The sequence below is a fragment of the Ilyonectria robusta genome, assembly GCF_021365365.1.
Source record: "Ilyonectria robusta strain PMI_751 chromosome Unknown BGZ61scaffold_10, whole genome shotgun sequence".
NCBI classification, from domain to species: domain Eukaryota; kingdom Fungi; phylum Ascomycota; class Sordariomycetes; order Hypocreales; family Nectriaceae; genus Ilyonectria; species Ilyonectria robusta.
In genome coordinates, this window is record NW_025764444.1 from 130,923 (window position 1) to 152,831 (window position 21,909).

The following is a 21,909-nucleotide window of genomic DNA, read 5'->3' on the forward strand; positions in this document are numbered from 1 at the left end:
CCATCATCATCATCTCGCTTTAACTTACAAGGATAACGTGCAAAGTTGTGTTATCAATCAGATTCACCCACAACCGATAACTTGCTGCCACAATCTATCTACTAAACTTGAAAAACAGCATTTTCCAATTCATTACGCCGTCATAAGATAAAAATTGATATGATGTAGAGATTACGACTACAAACCAAGGTTACAGCAAAAATGTGACAGAAAGCAAACGACCGATGGACTTACCAAGTCAACGGTACTACACACAACCACAGCCCGGCCCTTCATCCCTCTACACACCCTGCTCGCCGTAAAAGACCGAGCCACAGCAGCTGGTATTTAGGCAGCTATCAAACACAAAGACATGCCTGCTCGTGAGATGCTTGCTATCATGAAGACAACTTCAACTACCTGTACAACGAGCCCTGAGAGTCAATCACTGGACCTCCGAGCCAACCCAACACACTTGCATCTTGAACGTACTGGGATGACACACCTTTACTTCCAAGACAATTTATCTTCTGCCCAACTTCCCCTGGCTGGCGCCAACACGATAATGCGAGGCTTGTTGTATTCGTGTCCAAACATATCGGGGCCTTGAACCATTCGCACGCCTCGCCAATCACCATCTGGCTCGGAATATACCGGTGTCGACTCAATGTTCTCCATCAGGGCCGCTTTATGGTGCAACATTGCGACCATCTGGGGCACCGTGGCGTTGAAGCTGTGGAAGGGCATGTCGTCGTCCATGCTGAGAGCAGTTCTCAAGGCTTCTTCAATCCCGGATTCCCCAGGACCGCCGTCATGCTGTGTAAAATCCGGCCTCGAGACTTGGGGCTTCCGCGGCCCGATCTTCCATTGCTTCGTAGCTTCCCATATCTCATCTTGCGGCATAGAAAGCGTTGTTTTGCGCCACCCTTTGATGCCTTCCCCGATTTTCTGCACCACGATCTTTGGGACTCCTCGCATAGCTGCCTCAGGTCGTATTTTGCTCGGCCGTCTATGTTCCCTCGTCACCCTGAAGAGTGTTATTGTCCCATACTTGCCATCGTTGTACGCCACGGAAGTTAAGCGGGTGTCGAACCCGTTGAACTTGGAGGTATCGAACAAAGTCAAGTCGAGGTTCTCGAGTCGCTGGTGGGAGATTTCCTCTGCTGGATCAATCGGGAGGCATATTTTGCGCTCGACAGAACGGAAGAATGCCAGATAGTCGTCCTTGTGCAGAAAGTTGCGGATGATACTGGCCACACCTTCTAAGCCAATGCTCACTCCTTGGGCGCCAACGTTGACCTTCACCATATCGTACATTGCCAGCAATGCCAGGTGCTTTTTTTCTAGAATATCCTCCTTTGCCGGTAACAAACGAGTTTGAAGGGTTGACCAGTCAAAGAACTTCTCGGCTGAGGTCTGTGTCTGCAACTGAGCTTCAGTGTCGATTGCTGCTGGGTCGTCGTTTGGAGATAACTGGTCTTCTGGCGAGAATGGTGGCTCTAGAGAATCATCCCCTTGGTTTGTGCCATCGTTTCCAAAAGCAGTCAGACCGGCAACATCACCATCTCCACAGGATGTGGTATTCTGAGCGCCCTCGTGCTCTTCGTTGTCTGTTTCCTCAATCGACCCCAGTGCATGTAGAAGGTCGAGAGCGCTGGCTTGACGAAGGTGTGTGTTCCTCTCAAGCTCGCGGAACCGTTGTTCAACTTGAGCCCTGGATTTTTCATCCTCCAGGAATGGAGCTAAAGCTTCCTGGAAAGGCTGAGAAAGACTGTGAAGTCCAGCTGTTAGGTCACCTGCAGGGCCAGAGGCCGATCTATCCTTCTCTTCCTGTCGATTGTCCCCCGCATTGTCATGCTTGGTTTCGTCTTTCGGCTTGATTTGAATCGGTCGTAGGGAGGTTCTGTGATGACCAGCATCACTTCCGATATTGTCATCCTCCCGAAGTAACTCCAGTTCGTTTAGAAGGTTCATGGCGCTCTCTTGACGAAGGTGTGGGTTGCTTTTGAGCTCGTTGAGCTGATATTTGAACTTCTTCCTCACAGCCTCGTCTGCCAGGAATGGCGATAAAGCCACCTGTAACGACTCGGGTAGCCCGTGAAGTTCCGGTATTGGATCACGGCGGCCAGACGTTGAATCTTCCTGTTTTTGCTGTTGATGTTTCTCTTTGGCCCTTGCTTCGGCTGAGACTGGATCAGCTTTCAGGGTAGACTGGCCAGCCTTCTCCAGCATCCCCTCTTTGCTAATCAGTCTCACCCGATCAAGCCGCGTCTTTTTTCTAGTGCCGTCGCCCTCCTCCACAAAAATAACAAGATGAAAGATGTTTTGGAACTTGCGAGAATGCAGGCCTATATTAGCCGTGCCATTGGAATTCCAATCCTCATTCTCTAGTATAATGGTTTGAGCGGCGTAGGTATGCTTGGCTTGGTCCAATTCCACAATATGCGGCGTATTGGCGTAGAGACGGATGGTTCTTGGCCTCATAAGCACAGAAACAGAGTCCTCCGGCGGGAGTGACGTGAGCTGTCCGGTGGTATGTTAGCCTGGGTCAATCTTGTAGCCTTCCTCGGAGAGAAGTAGTTAGATACGTACTTGTATGATGGACAGGTTCACCATGGATTGGAACGCCATTGAAAGCATGAGCTGCTCGCCTGTACGACTCTCAACCCAATCTCCCTGGCTTCCACGAGTCATTCCGAGAGAGCTGGGCTTGGACATGTCGAAGAGGACCTTTCTAGACCAAACCGTTTCATCAACGTTTCTCAAATCGTATCGCTTCTCGTCGACCTGTTCCGTGATGTCATGCATTCCATGTGGAAGATCTGCTCCTCTCCATGCTGGCCCATTGTCGCTCGGGCTGGCAGGTGGCTTCCAGGTGACGTTGAGAATGTCTACTTCTCTCCGTTTGTCCAACGGGTTGGGATGTCGATTCCCCGAAGTGAATCCAGTATTAAGACCCGGGAGCCCTAACTTGTCTTGCCGCGACGGTACGGTTTTTACCCACTTGGCCAAGACGCCAGACACTCGCCGGTAACCAATATCATCCTCGTACATGTACTTGCACATGCCGATGTGGTCTTGGGGTATATTCTGGCTCTCGAAGCGTGGAAGTGTCGCCGATGTCTTGGGGACGATCTTCCGGAATTCGTTAGCACAGTAACAGAGGAAGGGAATCTGGATCAACGCACGATACCGACAGCTGTTGGCAGTTCTTCGTAGAAACATGCCACGTCAATCTCAGTTTCTGGATTCGCCGCACGCGTCCTAAGCAGAACAGAAAACTGGTCCCCAATTTCCTCTAGGTTCATGGAGTTGTCGAGTTTGTTGAAAGATTCCCCGAATAAATGGCCCCTCCTCGACTCCTTGGTGAGACGCGTCAACTTGGACAGGGCCAGGCTGGCACCAGTATGAGGTGTGCCGAGAAAGAGCATCCCACGGGTCGACTGTTCGATGCTGCGGACGACATGGTCGGAGTGAACCTTGCTAAGAAGAAGAGCCTTGGTCTTGGTGTCAGTAATCGGTTTGGTCTTGGGAGGAATTGGAGGTCGGGACAGAATCCCTCACCTTTTCGCAAACGAACCCTCCCAGGCTGTGCATGACGAAGATGATAGGCCGGTCCTTCTATGGCAGTAAAAGATGGTCAGGTCCTCTCTTCATGGTGTTCTAGAAGGGGATGAGCAACACACCGTCCCATCCATGTCCCTGTGCCAGCCCAGTTCCTCGCACAGATTGCCAGCGTTGGCGAGAGTGTATTCCTGGGCAGTTTTGGTGGAGGAATCGGCAGTGTCGGAATTATATCCCCAAGTGAAAATGCGCGCTTCCTTCATGCGTCCGTCCTGGGCCAGGATGTCGCGTGGCCACATGATGGTGGACTTGGTCCATGTTGCCATTCGATCCTCGGTGAATCCGTGGACAAAAACGATGCTTTGCAGAATTATGTCAGTGACTCTTCCAGCAGTGCACCGGGGACCAGGATGAAGCTTGAGCACTCACTCGACAATCGCATCCTTGACATCTGGTGTAAGATCGACGAGGCCGATCTTCCCGCGCGAGTCCGAAGAAGCCATAGGTGATGATATATCGAATGCCTGAAGAAGTTGTAGAGTCAAAAGCGTTGATGAGGCCGTGACGAAAACTGGGAAATACGAAGTTCAGGTTCGCCCTCCAGGCAGGCAGACGACCGCCTGGCCGAGCTTCCGATCACGAGGGGGCTTTGCGGGGTGGCTGAAGTGAGACAAACTCCAACCAATCCACGGTCAACACGTCAGATGCTGGTAGAGTACAGATACATAGAGCCGGTCCCCTCAATGTGCATGGACTCACCAATCATGCAAGAAACCAAAGTCTCTTTGCTCCGCGTCTACTCCAGCTCCATGTCTCGATGTCAAGTCAGGGAATGAATGCGGTTCGGCACAGTATCCGTTCTCACTAGCCAACGCACCTTGGAATTGACTGGCTACACTTACTGTGGCGGCTTATCATGCACACAAGAGGGTCAGAACCGGTAAGCGGCCCTCAAAGGAAGCCTGGAGCAACTGTTCAAGCTCTCGACCTAAGTGATGTATCAAGACCTACTACCTCCACCTGTGCAGACTGCCAATGGTTTTATTCTTTATGCCCATGATGATCCAGTTGAAACCCGAGCCGAAAATGAGCTCGACGTCGTCATCAGCGAGGACCTTGAAGAAGTCCGTTTTTGTCAGGCCACCCAATTGCTGCACTTTCAATTCATCCTTCTCGGCTCGTTTTCTCCACAGGGCCTTGTGGGCTCGGGAGGTTTGAAGCTTGCCCCTAGCCTTGCGGAGACTCATCTGTGTCCGGTCCAGACTGGTCTGCTTGAACTCCGCGAAGTCGTTGTTGCGTTTGCCCAAGAGCATTCGATGGCGGTTTTTCCGTCCGTGGAGAGCTGATTGCTAGTCAGGAAGAGGATGCCAAGGAATTGAATGCCTGCCTTCCTGTAATGGTCCAGCTCTAAGAGTACTTTCTTCGTCCTTTTTGCCTTTTTTACCAAGGGTCAGGATCGACCGTTCCCCGGACGTCTTGATCGGCATCACCTCATCCCCATTCTTGAGCTGTAATCTTGGCAAAGTCGGTTTTTCAGAGCACTTGTCATCGCCAGCTTGTTGGTCTCCCTTAGCTGGACGACACAAACCAGTCGTTCAACCTCTCCGTCCGTCTTCTTGTGAAGCAAAAAGATGACATCGGGTCGTACAGACGTGCTCGGGAGAAGAAATGTTTCTCAGGATTCATTTTGTCTAACTTGTCGCAGCCAAACGGCAACATCCTTGGAGTCGGTAAACCTAGACGCAGCTTGTTCCGGGTCGTGCACAACTGAAAATCATTCTCGATGAAGTCGTGCTCCCGACAGAGCATTTGTTTCGAAGATATTGTAGACATTATCGAATGCCGAGAGAAATCCTTGTGGTTTGAAGAATCTTAAACTGATCATGATTCTGTATCAGGTCAAACGGAGAAAAAGATTCCACTACCGGCATGTCTTTATGTCTTACTTCTTATGCTGACCTTTATTTGTCTCCTCCATTTTTCGCATTTCTACAAAGACTACACACAGAGGGGGGAAGGTAAAAATGGTCTGCTACTCTGTGTCTAATAGATGTTATCTTGCGCTGCCGAATGGTCTATTTTGTATTTTGTGAATCGCCGTGGTTGATTTACTGTATATTTACACCCCCATACCTGAATTCTTTTTTGAAACCGGTTTTTACCAGCCACTGACTTACCTCCCAACCTGAACCATATATGCACCTCTGATCTCTGATCTCTATCTCCGATCCTCTGGTATCACCATTGATCATTCATGACGCGGGGTGGGGTCCGATGGTTGCCGTGCCGACGCTTAGTCATCCGACCACTCCCACTTCAAGCGCATCGAAACAAAACACCACCACGACCCCACTAAATCAACCGTCAAGCATCGGTATCCAGTCTCCCATCTATCAGCCCTGCGGCTCTGGCCCAGTTGAAGCAATGCAAAGACCGACATGAAACCTCGCAATATCGCCGCCTGGATCGCCCAGATTGTCGAACCCGACCTGGTTACAGGTTGCGAAACCAAGTACCAGCGGCAGCAACAAGAGCAACAACCACAACAACTGCCTCCATCACCGCCCCGATCACGAAAGCGTTACAGGAAAGGCAACGACGGCGACGAGATGCCGTCCGACGATACCCCGACGCCTAAGAGGCAGCGAGTCGATGAGGACCGAGCCGACCAGGACCGAGCCGATCCCGACGAGACACCACGCGCAAGCAGCAGTCAAAGAGGAGGCCGCCGTGGACATCACCACCGTGTCCACGCCATGTCGCCATCTGCCTCGTTCCCTGCTGCAGCTTCTGAGCATTCGTCGCAGTCGAGCCGATCTCGCACAACAACCTCGACGTCCAGCCGCCAGTCGTCGCCCCGCAAGCAGATGGGCATGCTGGAGCTGTACGACGACGGCATCGAGGCGAGGGTTCTATCGCTGGCCAACCCGAGGCTGAGGCTACTGCCCGAGCTGTTTCAGCTGCTCAAGGAGCTGGACCGGTGCAGCCGCTGTATCGCTGTCATCCCGGCGGCTCTCGGCGACGAGGCTAGGCAGCGTGCTGCATACGACCCGTCTCTGTACAGCCTCGAGGACCATATGTTTGCCAAGGAGGGCATTGAGAGCCGCTGGCCAACTCTCTCGCTCGACGACGCTGCGAATCTAGCCCAAGAGGCGGCCGAGTGCCAGGATACGGACCAGTGCGAGCTGGGCTGGAACATGATGCTCCACCATCCGCTCCTGTTCAAGGCCATCTACGGCCCGAAGAGACCGACCAGCCAGATGGTGGGATTTGCCCCGTGTCCTACAGCAAAGGTCATTCGTGAATATCTCCCTGTGGCGGTGCAGCCCGAGATGACCGACTTCTGCATCCACCTGATGCCCGAGACAGACCCTGTCGCTCGTGAGGCCACCAGGAAGCTCCGCCTGGAGCTGCCCTGCAAAGTCATCAACCACACCGACCTCAACTCGCTGCGCAGTCGACCAATCGTTGTGAGCATCGAGACCAAGAAACGCAACAGCAGCCAGGAGGCGGCCGGAGAACTCCAGCTGGGCACGTGGCACGCTGCTCAGTGGAAGCTCCTCGAACAGCTTGTTTCACGTACTGGCGGGTCCCTCAAAGGGCTGCCCTTCTTGCCGGCTGTCATTGTCAATGGCCATCACTGGAGCTTTGCTTCCACGACGAGGGAGGGCAGCCAGACGGTGCTGTGGCTCGACCAAGAGTTTGGCAACACCAAGAGCCTCCTGGGTGTATATCAGACTGTTTGGGGACTGCAACGCCTAGGGCAGTGGGCGCAGGACGTGTACTGGCCGTGGTTTAAGAAGAATGTCTTAAACGTTGTAGATGATATGTAGTTTGCCTTGGGAATTGGCGTTGGCGTTGGATAAACAGAGATACCCTAGAATCGAGAAGTTATTATCCTGAGCTATAAAATAGAATGCCTTGTATTCTTCCCTTTCCTAGTATTTAACCTGACTCCTTTTATCTGGTATGGTAGTTGACGGGTGACTTAACAAGATTAACAAATAGCTGGAAAGTACGGCAACAGAAGGCATCGGCTATATAGTACAGCTGTCCCCGGCCGCATACTACAACAGAGATTAAAGCAGCTTGTCCATTCTTTAATTTTACCCGCATTTCTAGTACGGAGAGGCTACCGGGCAATATAGATCACCGCGATATGTGGGAGCCGGATTCAATTGGGCGTACCTTACGTGACCACTCCTATGTGATTGAGCACACCAGCTGTGCCCATGTTTAGGGTGTTTGAGGTCCTTCGACGAGCCTCGCCATCTCGCAATCCAGTGCCCTTTCTAACCTTTAATGCACATTGAATTCAGTATTCCACCTGTGAAGACTTATGACAATTCCATAACACCTATAGATTACTCGAAATAGGACAACATAGACACAGATTAACCAGACTTGCCTATTTGAGCGCCGGTCCGAGTTCTCCACTGCGCTGTCCAGGGTTAAATTAGCGCTCCCCTCTTCAATTTAGCTCTGTACCTGCGTGAATTGGCATAGAACGTGGTCCATGTTATTTTCCTGCATTCTTCACGCTCTACATACAGCATTACAAATCTGAACCATACCGACGTAACAAACTTTCTTAGTCCAATACTGAAATGTTTCGCGTATAGTCGTCACGCTATCCGTTGAATGGGGCTTTGTAAGCCAACAAACTCAATCCACAGTAGCTTTTCCCTCAATATAAAACAGCCATCAGCCACTGCGATCAAAAGCCAGCACGCCAAATTGGCTTTCACCATCAATCTTTCAAAATGGTGTCTTTTGAAGAAACTGTCGACTCTCTTCGCCACCCTCAGGGAGACGACAAACATCCGCTTCCACGAGTCACGCTTGGCGCTATAAACAAAGATGGTACGGAGTCTGTATAACTCGATATCGTCCCATGCTAATCCTACGGGCGTTGAAGGTTCCTTCCACTATGCCAAGGCCTTTGGAGAGGAGTCGAATGACAACATGGAGACGGATGCCGTGCATCTCATCGCCTCATGCACCAAACTCGTGACCACTGTTGCTGTGATGCAATGTGTGGAGAGAGGACAGCTGCATCTGGATGCAGACATTGCGAACATTCTGCCAGAATGGGAAAACCCTCAGATTCTAACAGGCTTTGACGAAAACGAGGAACCCATCTTTCGCCCCTCTACGAAGACTATCACTCTACGGCAAGTCTTTTAGTTGCATGAAATAATGCTAAAAGGACATACTAACGCGAAGTTCTTTTTTAGACACCTCCTGACCCACTCGAGCGGCATGACTTATGTCTTCATGGAGCCGCTATTGACGCGTTACGACCAGCTCCCAACCGTCCAACCCCGCACTCCGCACTCTGTTGTAAGCAATCCGATTGTGACGTTTGACTGCTTCCACTGACCATATCATAAAGAAGGAAAAGTTCTATCCATTTCTGGTATTTGAGCCAGGTAGCCGCTGGTTATATTCCCCAGGTGTGGACTGGGCTGGCCTTATGGTAAGTTCCAATCTCCCCTAGAGGTTGGCGTTGAACTGATGAGTCAACTCGCAAAGGTCGAACGAGTCACTTCCATGAGGCTCGGTGATTATATGAAGCGTCATATATTTGACGTCGTGTCCGTTAAAGACGCTACCTTTCATCTCGAAACTCGAGAGGATATGCGAGCTCGGTTGGCAAATCAGTGGGAGCGAGATGGTGAGGACCTCCGCATACCAAAGAACCCTCTGTGGCCCGCCCAGATTGACGAGGATCTCGGTGGCGGTGGATTATATGCCACCGTGAATGAAATGCTCAAGATCTACAATGGCATCCTGAACGAGAAACTGCTCTGTCAAGAATCCATCAAAACCATGTTCCAGCCGCATTTGGAGAGCACCACCGGTCTCGACAACCAAGATGAGTATTCGTCGTCCTACCGCATGGCGATTTTTAACGCTGTTCCTCCCGACGTCCCTGTGAGCTTTGGTCTTGGTGGCTTGATTAACCTGGCTGCAATTCCGACCCGGCGAGGAGCTCATTCGCTCTCGTGGTCTGGGATGCCGAATTGCTATTGGGCAAGTATTATACATCAACCTATTGGAAATACATCTAGCTGACACGTTATTTAATAGTGGATTGATATGGAGAAAGGCGTGGCAGGCGTATATTTGTCGCAGCTGGTTCCGACTGGAGATCAGCAGGCAGTTAAGCTCTTAACTGAGTTTGAGAAATTCGTCTACAAGAGTCTTGAAAACTTGAACAGCCAATGAAAGTGTAGCACAGACTCGAAATACATTTATGGAGCAAGATAAACATGTTGAGTTCATTAAATAATGCTAGAAAGCCTTGTAGTTATTAAAGCGCTTGCATATAAAAAATGCCTCATAGGAACTCCATTTTCACAGACCACAGTGATTACTTTTTACTAAGATCATAGAAGAAAAAGCTTTACTGAAGCCGTAGCCGTAGGGATCCGATATCCCGATAAGTGGCAAAGCAGCTGTTAGAGGGAATGAACTCTCTCCTGGAGTGTATACGTCTTTTCTGGCTCATCAAGCTCTGGTGTATACTCGCCTAAGAGATGGTGCTCAGGGACAAGCGAGGATGGGGAAAATGGCAAGGGGCAAGAATTGTTGAGATTGACGATCAAAGAATTAGACATCGGAAAAATAATGTAACGAGACATGGCGGTGTGGGCCCTAAGAAGCATATCCTCCTAGGCGGAATAAACTTCATTTATTCACACTCTAATGCGCTTATGAGATGCGCTAACAATGGTTGCTATTTCCCTTCGCCCGTAATTCCCCTTGCTCATCTTGATTCTGGCGGCCAGTTGGAGCTTGTTGAGACGCGTATTAAATTGTTTCGAAGGTGGACGCGCGGTGGCTCACGGAGACCAAATTCAACGTTAGGATGTTCTAGGCACGTCAATCACAAACAAGAAATAGTTTCAAGAAATGTGGGCTGACTAACCATGGTTTGTGTTTGGCTGCGCTGGAACACTCCTAAATAAGTGCATAAGAATAATAGCGGTTGGGGGAAAGGCCACGATAACCCCAATAATAGAGATGAGAGCGTCGGGCGAGATAGTCATTTTTGAGTTAGCTATTACTTCTATCTTGACAGAAAATCGCACCTCGCGCATTTATATACAACAAGACGTTTGGGAATTTTGGTATATTTCTGCCAAGTCTTATCCAGGGTCATGCAAGTAGGACGGGCTGAGAATAAGGCCGCCAGGCTCATCGTGCAAGTAGGGGGAAAGGGAATTTTGGCAAGGCAGTTGTCCTCTATCTACGTATTCCACAGTCGCCACAAACACTCATAAGGGGATTTTGGTACACTGTTTCGGCGACTGCGGCATTCTGCAACGACGATGGACCAATGGCGGCTTGGTTTCAGGCATCATTCCTCGACTCATGCCCAACGAGTTGAATACGCCACTTCAGACCCGCTGCGGCTGAGTCGGAGCTGCTTACTCTTGCGTGGAACGCGTGGGCTGCAGGGGAAAGGGAATTATGGTAGCCGCCAATGAAATCGCCTTCGCCAAGTGGCTGGGCGTGTGTGTTACGCAGCCTACACGGCGTCTATTGGACTGTACCAAGCGCCACGCCTGCAGCAAAAGGGAATTTTGGTAAGTGAGGCTACCCAGAACCTTTTGCGCGATGTAACTAATCCAGGTAGTCGATTGGCCAAAAAAAGACATAAGAAGAGGGGTTTCTCCCCCGGGCGCAATATCACTTTGCTCAACATTCACCACCACCCCTCAAACCCCTTCTTCAAATTTGACAAAGAAATCTACCAAAAACCACAGACCTGCTTCCTGCTTCTGCCCGCCATGCCTCGACCACCCAAAAAGCCTGAGGAGCTGTGGGATGCTCATCGAGAGCAAATTCGCGCCTATTACATCGTCGAGAACAAGACCCTGGCACAGACGATGGAATTCATGAAGACAGAACACAACTTTGACGCTTCGTAAGTGAACCATGTCCCCAAATGTGACCCTAAGCTGACAGATGTTTATCAAGGAAAAAGGAATATGTCAACCGATTGCAGTTGTGGCAGTTGACGAAGAACCTGAAGAAAACAGACTGGCAACTCGTCCATCAAAGGGATTCAGCCCGAAAGCAAACCAGGGTTCTTGTCAATGAAGAGGATATAGCCCCTAAGAGACTGAAGAGGGCACGCACGAGGTACAAATCCGAGTTTGACGAATCTTTTCAATCCGGTAAGTCATAGACGTCTCAGATCTCGGTGACGAATGCTAACTGTGACCAAGTTGTGTGGCGCTGCGCGTCCACTCGCGGAATCAATATCCGCTCACCATCTCCATCGTCTAGCATCAAAACTCGTATTGATACTCTTCCCTGGTTCCGATTTCGAGATAATTTTGACGGTCAATGTAGGAACGTCCTTCTGCAGATGTTAGCATTCTGTCACTAAAAGTTCATAGTGCTCTCCACGACACACATGCTCATTCCTGAGTTGAATTGGATCAACCCACCTGGCTCGTCTATGATGAGATGCTCGCCTGGTGAGGTCTCCATGCAGAGAGCAAGAACCCTCATCGCAAAGTTTTTGGGCCTACGGGAGGGTAACAGCGACATTGACTCGACCCGCACCGTCTTGCAGACCCTCGAACGAATTTTGCCTTGGAAACCTAGCACGGGTTCTTGCCTCATTTCAAATGAGCCATTCCTCCTCTTGATTCAGTCTTGCATTTACCTCTCATCCAATGGCCGTCTCACACAAAAGGACATGGACGGCTTCCTTGGCTGCATACTGGCGAGCGTGAGCAAACCACTCTTGAACCAATTTATCGACCGACTGCAAAATTTGGGGAATTCAACAGTGGAGATCTTCCTGTCCCGCCTTCTTTTAAGTGCTGTCAGCCTTGAAAAGGAAGACGTGGTTTCAGTCCTACTTCAACAAGGTGTCGATCCCAACCACGGCGGCTACGATGACCATGAATGTGATGAAAGTGATCTTGAACGCTTTGGACTTGACGTCAAAAGACTTGATCCACTTCGGATGGCTGTATTGAGAGGCAACTCTCATATTACCAGGCGTCTTCTCAGCTGCAAGGCCAACCCAAATGCGTTTTCTCCTGGGGTGCCGGTTAGTCCCCTTGAACTCGCCATCTCTGTGAGCCATGGGAATTTTCTCATCACTCAAATTTTGCTGGAGTCAGGTGCAAACATCAATACCTACTCCAGGTATGAGATCAGAACTATTTCTCGTGCTGAGGAATTCCCACGATTGATGTTGGAGCTCACGCATCGAACTTTATTAATGAAGGCCGTAGCCGCGCAAAACATCGGCATCACCAAATTACTTTTGTCAAACGGCGCACCCGTGAACGAGGTGTCGTATATTTCGGGTACGGCGCTCCAAATTGCGATCACAAAAAACGACATGGACATGGTTGAGCTTCTCCTCGACGCCGGCGCCGAAGTTAACCTGGTGGATTCGTTAGAGAATTCAGCGAGGCAATATGTCACCTACTGTCTTGTGTATCTTGATAAGCGCCAAAGATTGCTTCAACTCAGAGGCATTCAAGATGACCAAGAATATCTCAGATTTATTGAAGAGCCAAAATGGGAGGCCTTTTTGTCGCCAATCCAAATAGCTGCGAGCCAACATAATCTGTCTATAGTTCGGCGTTTGCTTGAAGCTGGAGCAGATGTCAATTACCAACCGAACTGGGGCAAAATTTGGGATCAGATTTCAGCACCGCCTCATCTGGCAGAAAGCTTCGGCTTTTATCAATACATCAAAAACGTCACTCGAGAAAGATTTCAAACAGCACTGCATGAGGCGGCCGGCCAGGGAAACCTTGACATGACAAGCCTGCTACTAGAACATGCTACTGCGCCTGACCGCACCAATGCTTTGGGGGCCACCATTCTACAATTGATTTGTGGCCTGCAAGAGTACGTGGAGGGCATCGAGGATGACATCGAGGATGAGGGAAACGAGGAAGAACCTGAGATACCCCTTTTGGAAACTCGACGGCAATTGGTTCAAGTTCTTCTTCATTCAGGTTCTGATGTGAACTTCCCTCCTGGGCCTTTGAATGGAAGAACTGCGCTTCAAGCCGCGGCAGAAACAGGAGACCCGGATTTGGTTAAATTCCTCCTTGATCATGGAGCTGACATTAATGGTCCTCCTGCCCTTCAGGGTGGGTTGACTTCACTGGAAGCCGCGGCCATGTCGGGAAAACCGGATGTGATAAGGCTTCTTGTTGACAATGACTCGGTTCCAACTGCACATCTGTATTGGATTGCGATTCATGTCGCTGCGCAAAGAGGTGACGTACCCACCATCAAACAAGAATTGGAGCGCGGTGTACATATCAATGCTCTATGCTCAGCAGAACACATGCCAGGAATCAGGGGAACACTTCTTCAAGCGGCCATCGAAGGGGGCAGTGTTTCCGCAGTTCAGATGCTGCTGGACGCTGGTGCAGATGTTGAGTTGGTCAGTGAAGGCGAGACTGCCATTTGCACCGCTATCAGGGAGAACAATTGGGACATTTTCCACTTGTTGTTGTTGCATGGAGCCAACCCAAGCCCTCCGGGTGTTCGAATTACGCCCCTTGCCATTGCGACTGTTAGGGGTAACGTGGATATGATTCGGAGCCTCCTAACAGCTGGTGCTGAGGTTGATCGACTTTCGCGCGAACCCGACACTTCCCAGGTCGAGGCTGATGTCATTGCCACCCCTCTTTTCTGGGCATTCTTCGTCTGCAAACCATGCAAGATTCTGAAAGATACCAGCTCACTATTACTTTCTTTCGGGGCAGATCCAAACCTGGTATCCGAGGGAAAATCCGCAAAGATCAGTCCTTGGAGTGTTATCTGTAAATTTTCGGTTGCTTGGTTAGCCGAAATGCTGCTTGAATACGGTGCCAATCCCAATAAACCGGATTGTTCGGGTCTTTACCCGATTCAAGCGGCAGCAAAGTACGGCAGCGCTGAGATTGCGCAGCTGTTGATCGATGCCCACGCCGATGTCAATGCTCCTGCCGGCGGTCAATATTTCTACACTGCGCTTGAGTGGGCTGTTTGCATGAAATTCCATGAGTGGCCCTATGGAAAGGAAGAGGGACTAGTGAGGATTCTTCTCAATGCGGGTGCACGCATTGAGGACAAAGGCGTAATGTTGTTTGCAGCGATTCGTGCGGGTTGTTTTAATTTCGCACATGAATTGTTGGAGGATGGTATTGATGCCAATGCTTCATCGCCGGCGCTGGTGGAGGCAGCTTTTGCAGGTCACATGGAACTCGTCCTACTGCTTCTCAATTGCGGCGCTGACATCAACACTCAACTGGACAAGCACGGGGTCGTTACGAATTCCTTGAAATGTTCAATTGAGAACGATGACTTTAACATGGTTAAGCTGCTTCTCGACAAAGGGGCCGACATCAATGCTCAAACATCAAGCGATGAGTTTCCCACTGCGCTCGAGTTGGCTGCTTCGTATGGGGACCTTGATATTGTTTATCTGCTCCTGGATAACGACAAGGAGGTGGACTTACTCGAGTCAAGGTGTAGGAAAGCGGCAAGGTATGCGGATCGGTACGGGTATTACATTCTGGCGCGGATTCTTCGAGAGTACAAACCGCAACGGGGTCAGAATAGTTGAGTGTACGTGGGTTTGGCTTTTTCTTCATCGTAACTAGCTAGATTGAATGTGAACGGCAGCAGTGCGATCTCATAGGAATTGTGAACATTATTTTTTCTTTACTCACAATCATGGAACATGTAATAGAAGGCATCCGTCCCTATCTGCATCATGGGAACCCATAGTCTGACCCCAGAAAGGCTGGTTAAACAACATCGATACAACTCTGTCCAGCTGTCGTCATATCCCAGTCTTCTACTTGGACTGCATTCGAGACGGCGGAACCTCAAATTTTCTAGGCATGTGCCAAAACTAATCGAGAGAGATGGATTCGGCCAGATCTACAATATTCCCAAACAGCTAAGGGTCGTGTCCATGGACTTCCCAGATAATTTTAAGTCGAGGATCTGTTCTGAAGTCGGACGAGACTCATCAAGAATGAGTGGTCATGCTCTGGGAGGTTCGCCACGATCTCTGTCAATGCAGGAATCAGCCAGAACCAGCGTAAAATTGCGAGATCATTTGACTCACGAAACGCCTCCGATGGGGTTGTTCACGGGCTTCTGGGGTGATTTGGTGGCACGAACACGCGATATATCTGGTGCAGAAATACCATGCACACTACTCTTTCTCCGAAAGGCAAGAGAAATTTGTGTGTGCCGATCCAAGGACCATATAAAAAGATGACTCGCCGGTGGAAGGAATTTCGACTCGTCTAAGCCGTCGGAAGGCATGGTTAGCAACATATCTCTCATGTGCCAAGTACCCGGATAGTGTACGTCGGTTCCATGTAGTGTACTAGCCGGCCTTCTGTTTCATTCTCCCAACAAGTAGTCCACGACGTCCTCCTGTCGATTGTCCAGTGCCGAAAATAAGGTGGTCCTGCCTGCGTATCAGACCAGCACCCCTTCCCTCCCAGGAGGTAGTCCCTTATGACGCGGTGAGTGGCGAGACGCTAGAAGATTAATCGTACGATCCGAACATCTCTTTCAGCGCCAAACAGAAGTAGGCATCTCTAAGGTTCGTATTGCCAATCTAAAGACTACAGGGCCTCCCATTGCACCCGATTTACACGGAGTATACAGTACTCGAGAGAGACACTTGCAGATAAGGTGAAATACGATGTACCGAATATTTTCCGCACGAGCCATACCTCGTGGCTTGGACGAGGCAGAGCTGAAGTGCACAATCTACTTTTCCCAGGTAGCGACTCACATTTTTGACAAGGGTTTCAAGGCTAGATTCTAATCCATCTTTTTACTTGATTACCCGTTACATTTTCAGAGCTAATTCAGATTTATTATACTTGTTATTAGATTATAGACCAGATTTCATAGCTGTGGCAGCCGTGCTCGGATTAGACAGGAAGGTCTAGGGTAGGCGCGGAGCTCAGGGTTGACGTTTAAGTCTCGTGTCTGGTCGCCTAGCTGGGGTTTACAAGGACGTGATTGCGATATGCGAAAACAAGATCAAGGCCAGCTGAAGGGCATGTAAAGCCGACCACAGAATAGGTCATCTTGAATATTGCATTTCTAGCAAATATCCCTAAGCGGACTTCATGTAGATCTTGCGAGGTGGCAGCCAAATCAGCTGAAAAAGATGAAATGAAGGCGCGAATCAGCCGCCGGAACGAGCCAATTCCGTCCCCTCTGATCACCACACGCTGGATCCGATCTCTACGGATTGATCGTCTAGACTAACGCTTTGATCGCGATTTCCAGCAAAATCCCTTTTTATCGGGATCGGGAATCTTGCAGAATGAATCGACACTAACGCAAGGGGTTGAGCTCTAGCGCAGACCTACCACTTAGTCCAGCTGGAGAAGTGCCGATCTAAGCCCAGTATGGGAAGCCCGTAATTCGTAATTTGGCACTTGTTAGCATTTATTGACGCTATTGAAACTCTTTGAGAGCGACCAGCGTGATCTACGTCTACTCACGGTTAAGTTCTGCTCTAGCGTACCGTCACTACCGCCGCATGGTCGTCATCGGCGTCCTGTTCCTGACAGCTTCTCATTAAATAAGCTTAGAGTAAGGCAAGACGCTCATCTGTAAGTTGTCTTTCTTTCTTTATGCACTTGACTGCCCCCCGCCGCGTCGAGACACCACGTTTGCGACAACTGTGACGACACAACGCTACAATGTCCAACATCCCACTAAGATCAGACAGTCTGCAAACACCCTCAAAGACGGAGCAGCATGGCCTGTCGTCCAAGTTGAGGTTCGTCCATCCGCTGACTTGGCCGATGACACCAGGATGAAACAGAAACTGACAGTCACTTATGTCTCCAGCTTCTACCAAGATGACTTGCGGTGCACGCCGTCGTCTTTGGGCTCGAGAAGCGCCAATTCCATCCGCTCACACGACTCGCGTTGGTCCTTTAGAGACGCATCGTCCATCTCATCGCATGCGCCCTCGACGCTACCCGCCCTCCAAACCAGAGGCGGCATGGACAACGATGGACTCGAACCGCTGACCGAGGAGGAATTCGACCCGGCCTCGTTTGACCTGGTGGTTCCTGCGCATGCGCTGGGCAAACAATACACGCTCGAAACGCAATCTGAGCTGCTCTTCTCCGTCAAGCACCTCGAGGTGATATTCCAGGACCCTGTGCTGCTTCAGCGCTTCTCCAACTTTCTCTCCACGTCGCGGCGAGACTCGTTGCCCATCTTGGCCTACTACCTGGATACTCTCAAAGCGCTCAAGGCCATTGACTATGCGAATGCTCTAATCGGCTCGCTGAAGACGATTGGCGGGCTTGATTTCACCGAGGACCCTATCGCCGCTACCGTCAACAATGCGCTACGCAAGAGGGCAGACGAGGCTTTTGAAGCCATGGCCAACCAGGACCTGCCAGCGTACATTACGCACACGTTGATCCAGACGGTCAGTATTACCATCAGGCGAAGAATCACAGACACGCTGCCTCTGCATCTTCGGGATCTATCAGAAGGGCTCGCAGAGGTGTTCTGCCTGTCAGACCCGTCACGACCCGACAACCCTATTGTTTTTGCAAGCGAAGGTCAGTCAAAGTCCAGAACCTAACCCAGATTCCAACAAGATGGCACGAAACTGACTGGTGATAAAACTAGAATTCCACAGAACGACACAATACGGCATGAGCTACGCGATAGGGCGTAACTGTCGGTTCCTCCAGGGCCCCAAGACGAATCCATTCAGTGTGCGGAGAATCCGGGAGAAGCTCGAGGCCGGCCAAGAACACTGCGAGACTTTCCTAAACTATCGCCGCGACGGCTCTCCCTTTGTCAATCTCCTCATGGTGGCTCCGCTCTATGACTCTCGAGGCGTCGTACGCTATCACCTGGGCGCCCAGGTCGACGTTTCTGGACTCGTCAAGGAGTGCTCTGGACTGGAGTCGCTGTCGAGGCTGATGCATCAGGAGAACCCCGAGCAGTACCCAGGTGAGGGGCCTATCCAACCACAACCGAGCCATGACAACGACGAGTTTCGGGACTTGGCTGCCATGTTCGATCTGTCCGAGCTGAAGACGGTCCGCGAGATGGGTGGTGCCCTACACCGCACACATCAGGAGAATGTGAGGGATACAGACTCGGTGCGAGCCAACTGGAACAAGCCGCGGCTGGTGATCCAAGACGACGCCGCCATCACCCGCCGGCTATCAGATCCGATCCTCCAGGAGCCTGCTGTGAGTATGAACGCTGGCGGACGCCTCAGCGGCATCTTCCAGCACTATCTCCTCGTCCGGCCGTATCCCAACCTACGCATCCTCTTCGCGTCGCCGTCGCTGCGTGTCCCAGGCATGGTGCAGAGTCCCTTCCTGTCACGCATCGGAGGCTCCGACCGCGTCCGCGACAGCCTCACGCAGGCCTTTGCCGACGGACACAGCCTGAGTGCCAAGGTGCGCTGGCTTTCTCGGTCCGACATACATGCTCAGAGTCACTACATGCGTGTCATGAACCATCAGAGCCACGGTGAAGGCGGTGGCCAGCCTCCTCCAGCGTCTCCGGGCCGTAGTCGCTGGATTCACTGCACGCCACTGCTCGGCTCAAATAGGACTGTTGGTGTTTGGATGGTGGTTTTGGTCGACGATGATTCCGAGCCATTTTATAGAGGTGGACGACGCGAGGCACCGCCAATCCTGCCATATCCCACACTGAACTTGAGTCATGTTGATGCGGCTGAGGATACAATGAGTTTAAGTAGTTTTGCAGCTGCATATCGGGGTGCATCGGAGTAAAAGAATTGACTGTTTCCCCAGAGAACTTTTCGGGGGTTTGACTGCGGAATGATAGGGAAGAGAGCAAATACTTAATGATTAATAGGGACGGTCGGGGAGTATTCAATTGTCAGAGGTGAAACAATTATTATTTCCAAACGAATGAAATAGTCATTTAAATATGTACCTTCTCTAAGACTAATAAAGAAACTGGCCATATCGAGTGAAAATCGGATCCGACTTCAATCTCTCCAGAGCTGCCGCCTCACACTGAACATGCACTTGAGTTCCACCTTCGGGGTCCTGCGGAAGAAGGGATGCAAAACCTCTGTATCGCACAAACCCTCGAATGCAAACAGCGCGACCGAGACACTTCCCCCAAATTTGGTGCATGACGTCCAAACCGGAAAGATCAGTGATTGCAATATCCGGACCTGGACAGGTGTCAAACTCCAGGGCGAGGTCGGTCACAGCCGGTAAAGTGTCGACATACCCTATGAGCTGTCGGACAATTTTGTCGTCGTTCTCAGCAACTGCGCCTCTAATGCGCTGAGCCAAGTCCGCAAGCGACTGTGCGGTTGATGCTGTGCAAAGCTCTCGAATAGAGACGCGAGTTCGTGGCACAGGCTGGTTGACGTTTCCGATATATGAGAGGGGCAGAGGCGGAGAAAGACGACGGCGGAAGTCAATGCGAGTGGTGAACAGAGAAGAATCCTCTGGAAATGAAATGTTGAGCTGTCGGGCGAGGCTGAGGTGTTTCCACAGAAGGGCCGAGAGCGCTTCAACTGGCGTATAGCGTTGTTCGTTTCCTTGGCCAGGACCATTGAGTAAATTGACAAGCGCCTGCAGAGACTCTGCACTGAATTCCCACATGCTGATTTGGGAATCAGATGGAACTGAGAACTTGCGGTCGAGGAGATGGGGATGGCCAGTGTTTGGCGAACGCGCAGAAGCATCGGCAACATATTCAGGGAAGTCTGCAATCGAAGCACCCTGAATTCCATAGCTCAGTCTCCATCGTTCTGACATCTCAGTTGAAATCTCTTCAGCCTCGACATCTCCATGGGTGCATGACATATTGGTTGCCTTGGCCCAAGCCTTGACAAACGTGTTGACTCCTCCTGCGTCAGTCACCGTATGGTGCCAGGAAATACCAACAAGAAGACCACCGTCAATGATATTCACTTGAACATTGAGCGTGGGTATCCCTGTTGGATAAGCGCCTTCGGGGGTGGCATTGTCAACAAAGAAAACTTCTTCAGGGATCTTTGTCAAGGGAAAGTTGGTTCTCTCAAGTTTCTCAAAGTTGTGACCTCGCAAGAGCTCGTGACAGTGATCCGAATCATCAATGCGAGATGAATGGTCGACAATCCTGAATGGTACGCCAGATTCGGGCCCAATTTGGAGCTCCAGTTCTTTTCTCGTGCTGCCGGCCATCTGTATGACATTGGCAGCGAATTCAGGATGCTCACTCAATGCTCTGCCTAGGCCGTTTTTGAGATGTTGAATATCCTCAGACACCTCGTTTCCGTTTTCCGTTTTGAAGACGATGACGAACTTGGAGTACATCCGCAAAGCGTGTTGGTCCAAGATAGACAGCTCGATAACCTCGTCGATAGGTGGCTGGCTGGGCTTGACGACTGTCTGTTCGGTGACCCAACACATCTCGTCGGCGTTGCTGTTTCTGGAAGCAAGGTAGATGGGAACTGGATATAGGCGGCAAACGATACCCGTTGGGGCTGTTTGCTAAAAGATAATGGCGAATATAGTCGATGCTGGAGGATCTTCTATGTATGGCAATGAAGGCGATATTGGAAGGTGAAAACTGTAGACTTGGATTTCCTGCAACATAGATGGGAAAGGTTTTCCGTACGTGAAGTTGGGGATAGGGAGGCGCTGTATCCGGAATCCAGCGGAACTCGGAACTCTACGAGATCAGGGTCTCATAAATTTGTTGAGGATCACGATTCATGCTTACAGAGGCGTTGGTGAGACAGTCTTCGTCATTGTACATCTGGTGACGGCTACATTATGTTGTTTCATTCGTGTCATGCCATGTCTCCTCGTAACATGTCCTTCCGCCGAACCAAGGCCGAGGTGGCTGATTACCAACTTACCTTGTTCAGTCCAAGCGCATGTGTACTTGTCCGGAAGACGGCAATCTTGTTCTACAGGAAGACGGCAGTCCGAGACAAATTTCCACCAGATTTCGATCGACGACCTCAAGTCCTAGCGGGGAAAGGTCAGGCGTGCTTATGATTGCTAGGGCTTGGCGATCATGTCTTAGGGCATTGATCGGCAATCTATGCTTGCCAAGTTGATTGGCATATCCTGAGTACACCGCTAACTACGGGCCGCTTTTGAGGCCCCTCTAACTTAGTCCCTTAGAGATCATCCAGCGGTGAGTAGGGCACCATGGTTTCCAGTGTTAGTTCGACGCTTGCCGCATTGTCCTAATTTTAAGTAGTGACCATCTGAAAGTGTCTTGAAGATACCCAGTTGAGTCTCAAGTGATAAAGTTTTGATATACCTACAGGTGCTACTTAAATTGCTGTCTTTGATAAACGGGCCTTTATATTTC

The 21,909-nt window shown here is 50.5% G+C and overlaps 7 protein-coding genes across 7 annotated transcripts; 4 read left to right on the forward strand and 3 right to left on the reverse strand.

Annotated features, from left to right (window-relative positions):
• Positions 1 to 2,190: 2,190 nt before the first annotated feature.
• Positions 2,191 to 2,841, reverse strand: BGZ61DRAFT_317867 (PITH domain-containing protein; the record flags this gene model as incomplete). Its single annotated transcript, XM_046238895.1, has 2 exons — positions 2,191 to 2,502; positions 2,572 to 2,841. Coding segments are annotated over 2 exons (582 nt in total), but the record flags the coding sequence as incomplete, so codon positions are not given.
• A 770-nt stretch (positions 2,842 to 3,611) lies between these two features.
• BGZ61DRAFT_451858 (uncharacterized protein) lies at positions 3,612 to 4,059 on the reverse strand. Its single transcript, XM_046245872.1, has 2 exons — positions 3,973 to 4,059; positions 3,612 to 3,903 (listed from the first exon to the last, which is right to left on the reverse strand). Exons 1-2 carry the CDS (start codon positions 4,044 to 4,046, stop codon positions 3,633 to 3,635), a joined length of 345 nt encoding a protein of 114 aa, XP_046104024.1. The 5' UTR covers positions 4,047 to 4,059; the 3' UTR covers positions 3,612 to 3,632.
• Positions 4,060 to 5,905: 1,846 nt separating this feature from the next.
• On the forward strand, positions 5,906 to 7,487 carry BGZ61DRAFT_451859 (uncharacterized protein). Its single transcript, XM_046245873.1, has one exon. The coding sequence runs from the start codon at positions 5,982 to 5,984 to the stop codon at positions 7,374 to 7,376; it is 1,395 nt and encodes a 464-aa protein (XP_046104025.1). The 5' UTR covers positions 5,906 to 5,981; the 3' UTR covers positions 7,377 to 7,487.
• A 797-nt stretch (positions 7,488 to 8,284) lies between these two features.
• On the forward strand, positions 8,285 to 9,888 carry BGZ61DRAFT_31271 (beta-lactamase family protein). The gene is made up of 6 exons (XM_046238829.1): positions 8,285 to 8,406; positions 8,462 to 8,717; positions 8,781 to 8,886; positions 8,939 to 9,022; positions 9,079 to 9,579; positions 9,637 to 9,888. The coding sequence occupies exons 1-6, from the start codon at positions 8,307 to 8,309 to the stop codon at positions 9,772 to 9,774; spliced, it is 1,185 nt and encodes a 394-aa protein (XP_046104026.1). The 5' UTR covers positions 8,285 to 8,306; the 3' UTR covers positions 9,775 to 9,888.
• A 1,454-nt stretch (positions 9,889 to 11,342) lies between these two features.
• On the forward strand, positions 11,343 to 15,151 carry BGZ61DRAFT_478011 (ankyrin repeat-containing domain protein; the record flags this gene model as incomplete). Its single annotated transcript, XM_046248964.1, has 3 exons — positions 11,343 to 11,479; positions 11,533 to 11,732; positions 11,958 to 15,151. The coding sequence occupies 3 exons, from the start codon at positions 11,343 to 11,345 to the stop codon at positions 15,149 to 15,151; spliced, it is 3,531 nt and encodes a 1,176-aa protein (XP_046104027.1).
• Positions 15,152 to 17,206: 2,055 nt separating this feature from the next.
• BGZ61DRAFT_420278 (uncharacterized protein) lies at positions 17,207 to 19,349 on the forward strand (the record flags this gene model as incomplete). The annotated part of the gene is made up of 4 exons (XM_046243477.1): positions 17,207 to 17,350; positions 17,422 to 18,152; positions 18,223 to 18,654; positions 18,712 to 19,349. Exons 1-4 carry the CDS (start codon positions 17,271 to 17,273, stop codon positions 19,347 to 19,349), a joined length of 1,881 nt encoding a protein of 626 aa, XP_046104028.1. The 5' UTR covers positions 17,207 to 17,270.
• Positions 19,350 to 19,526: 177 nt separating this feature from the next.
• On the reverse strand, positions 19,527 to 20,993 carry BGZ61DRAFT_532483 (trichothecene 3-O-acetyltransferase; the record flags this gene model as incomplete). The annotated part of the gene is made up of 1 exon (XM_046253871.1): positions 19,527 to 20,993. One exon carries the CDS (start codon positions 20,991 to 20,993, stop codon positions 19,527 to 19,529), a length of 1,467 nt encoding a protein of 488 aa, XP_046104029.1.
• Positions 20,994 to 21,909: the final 916 nt, after the last annotated feature.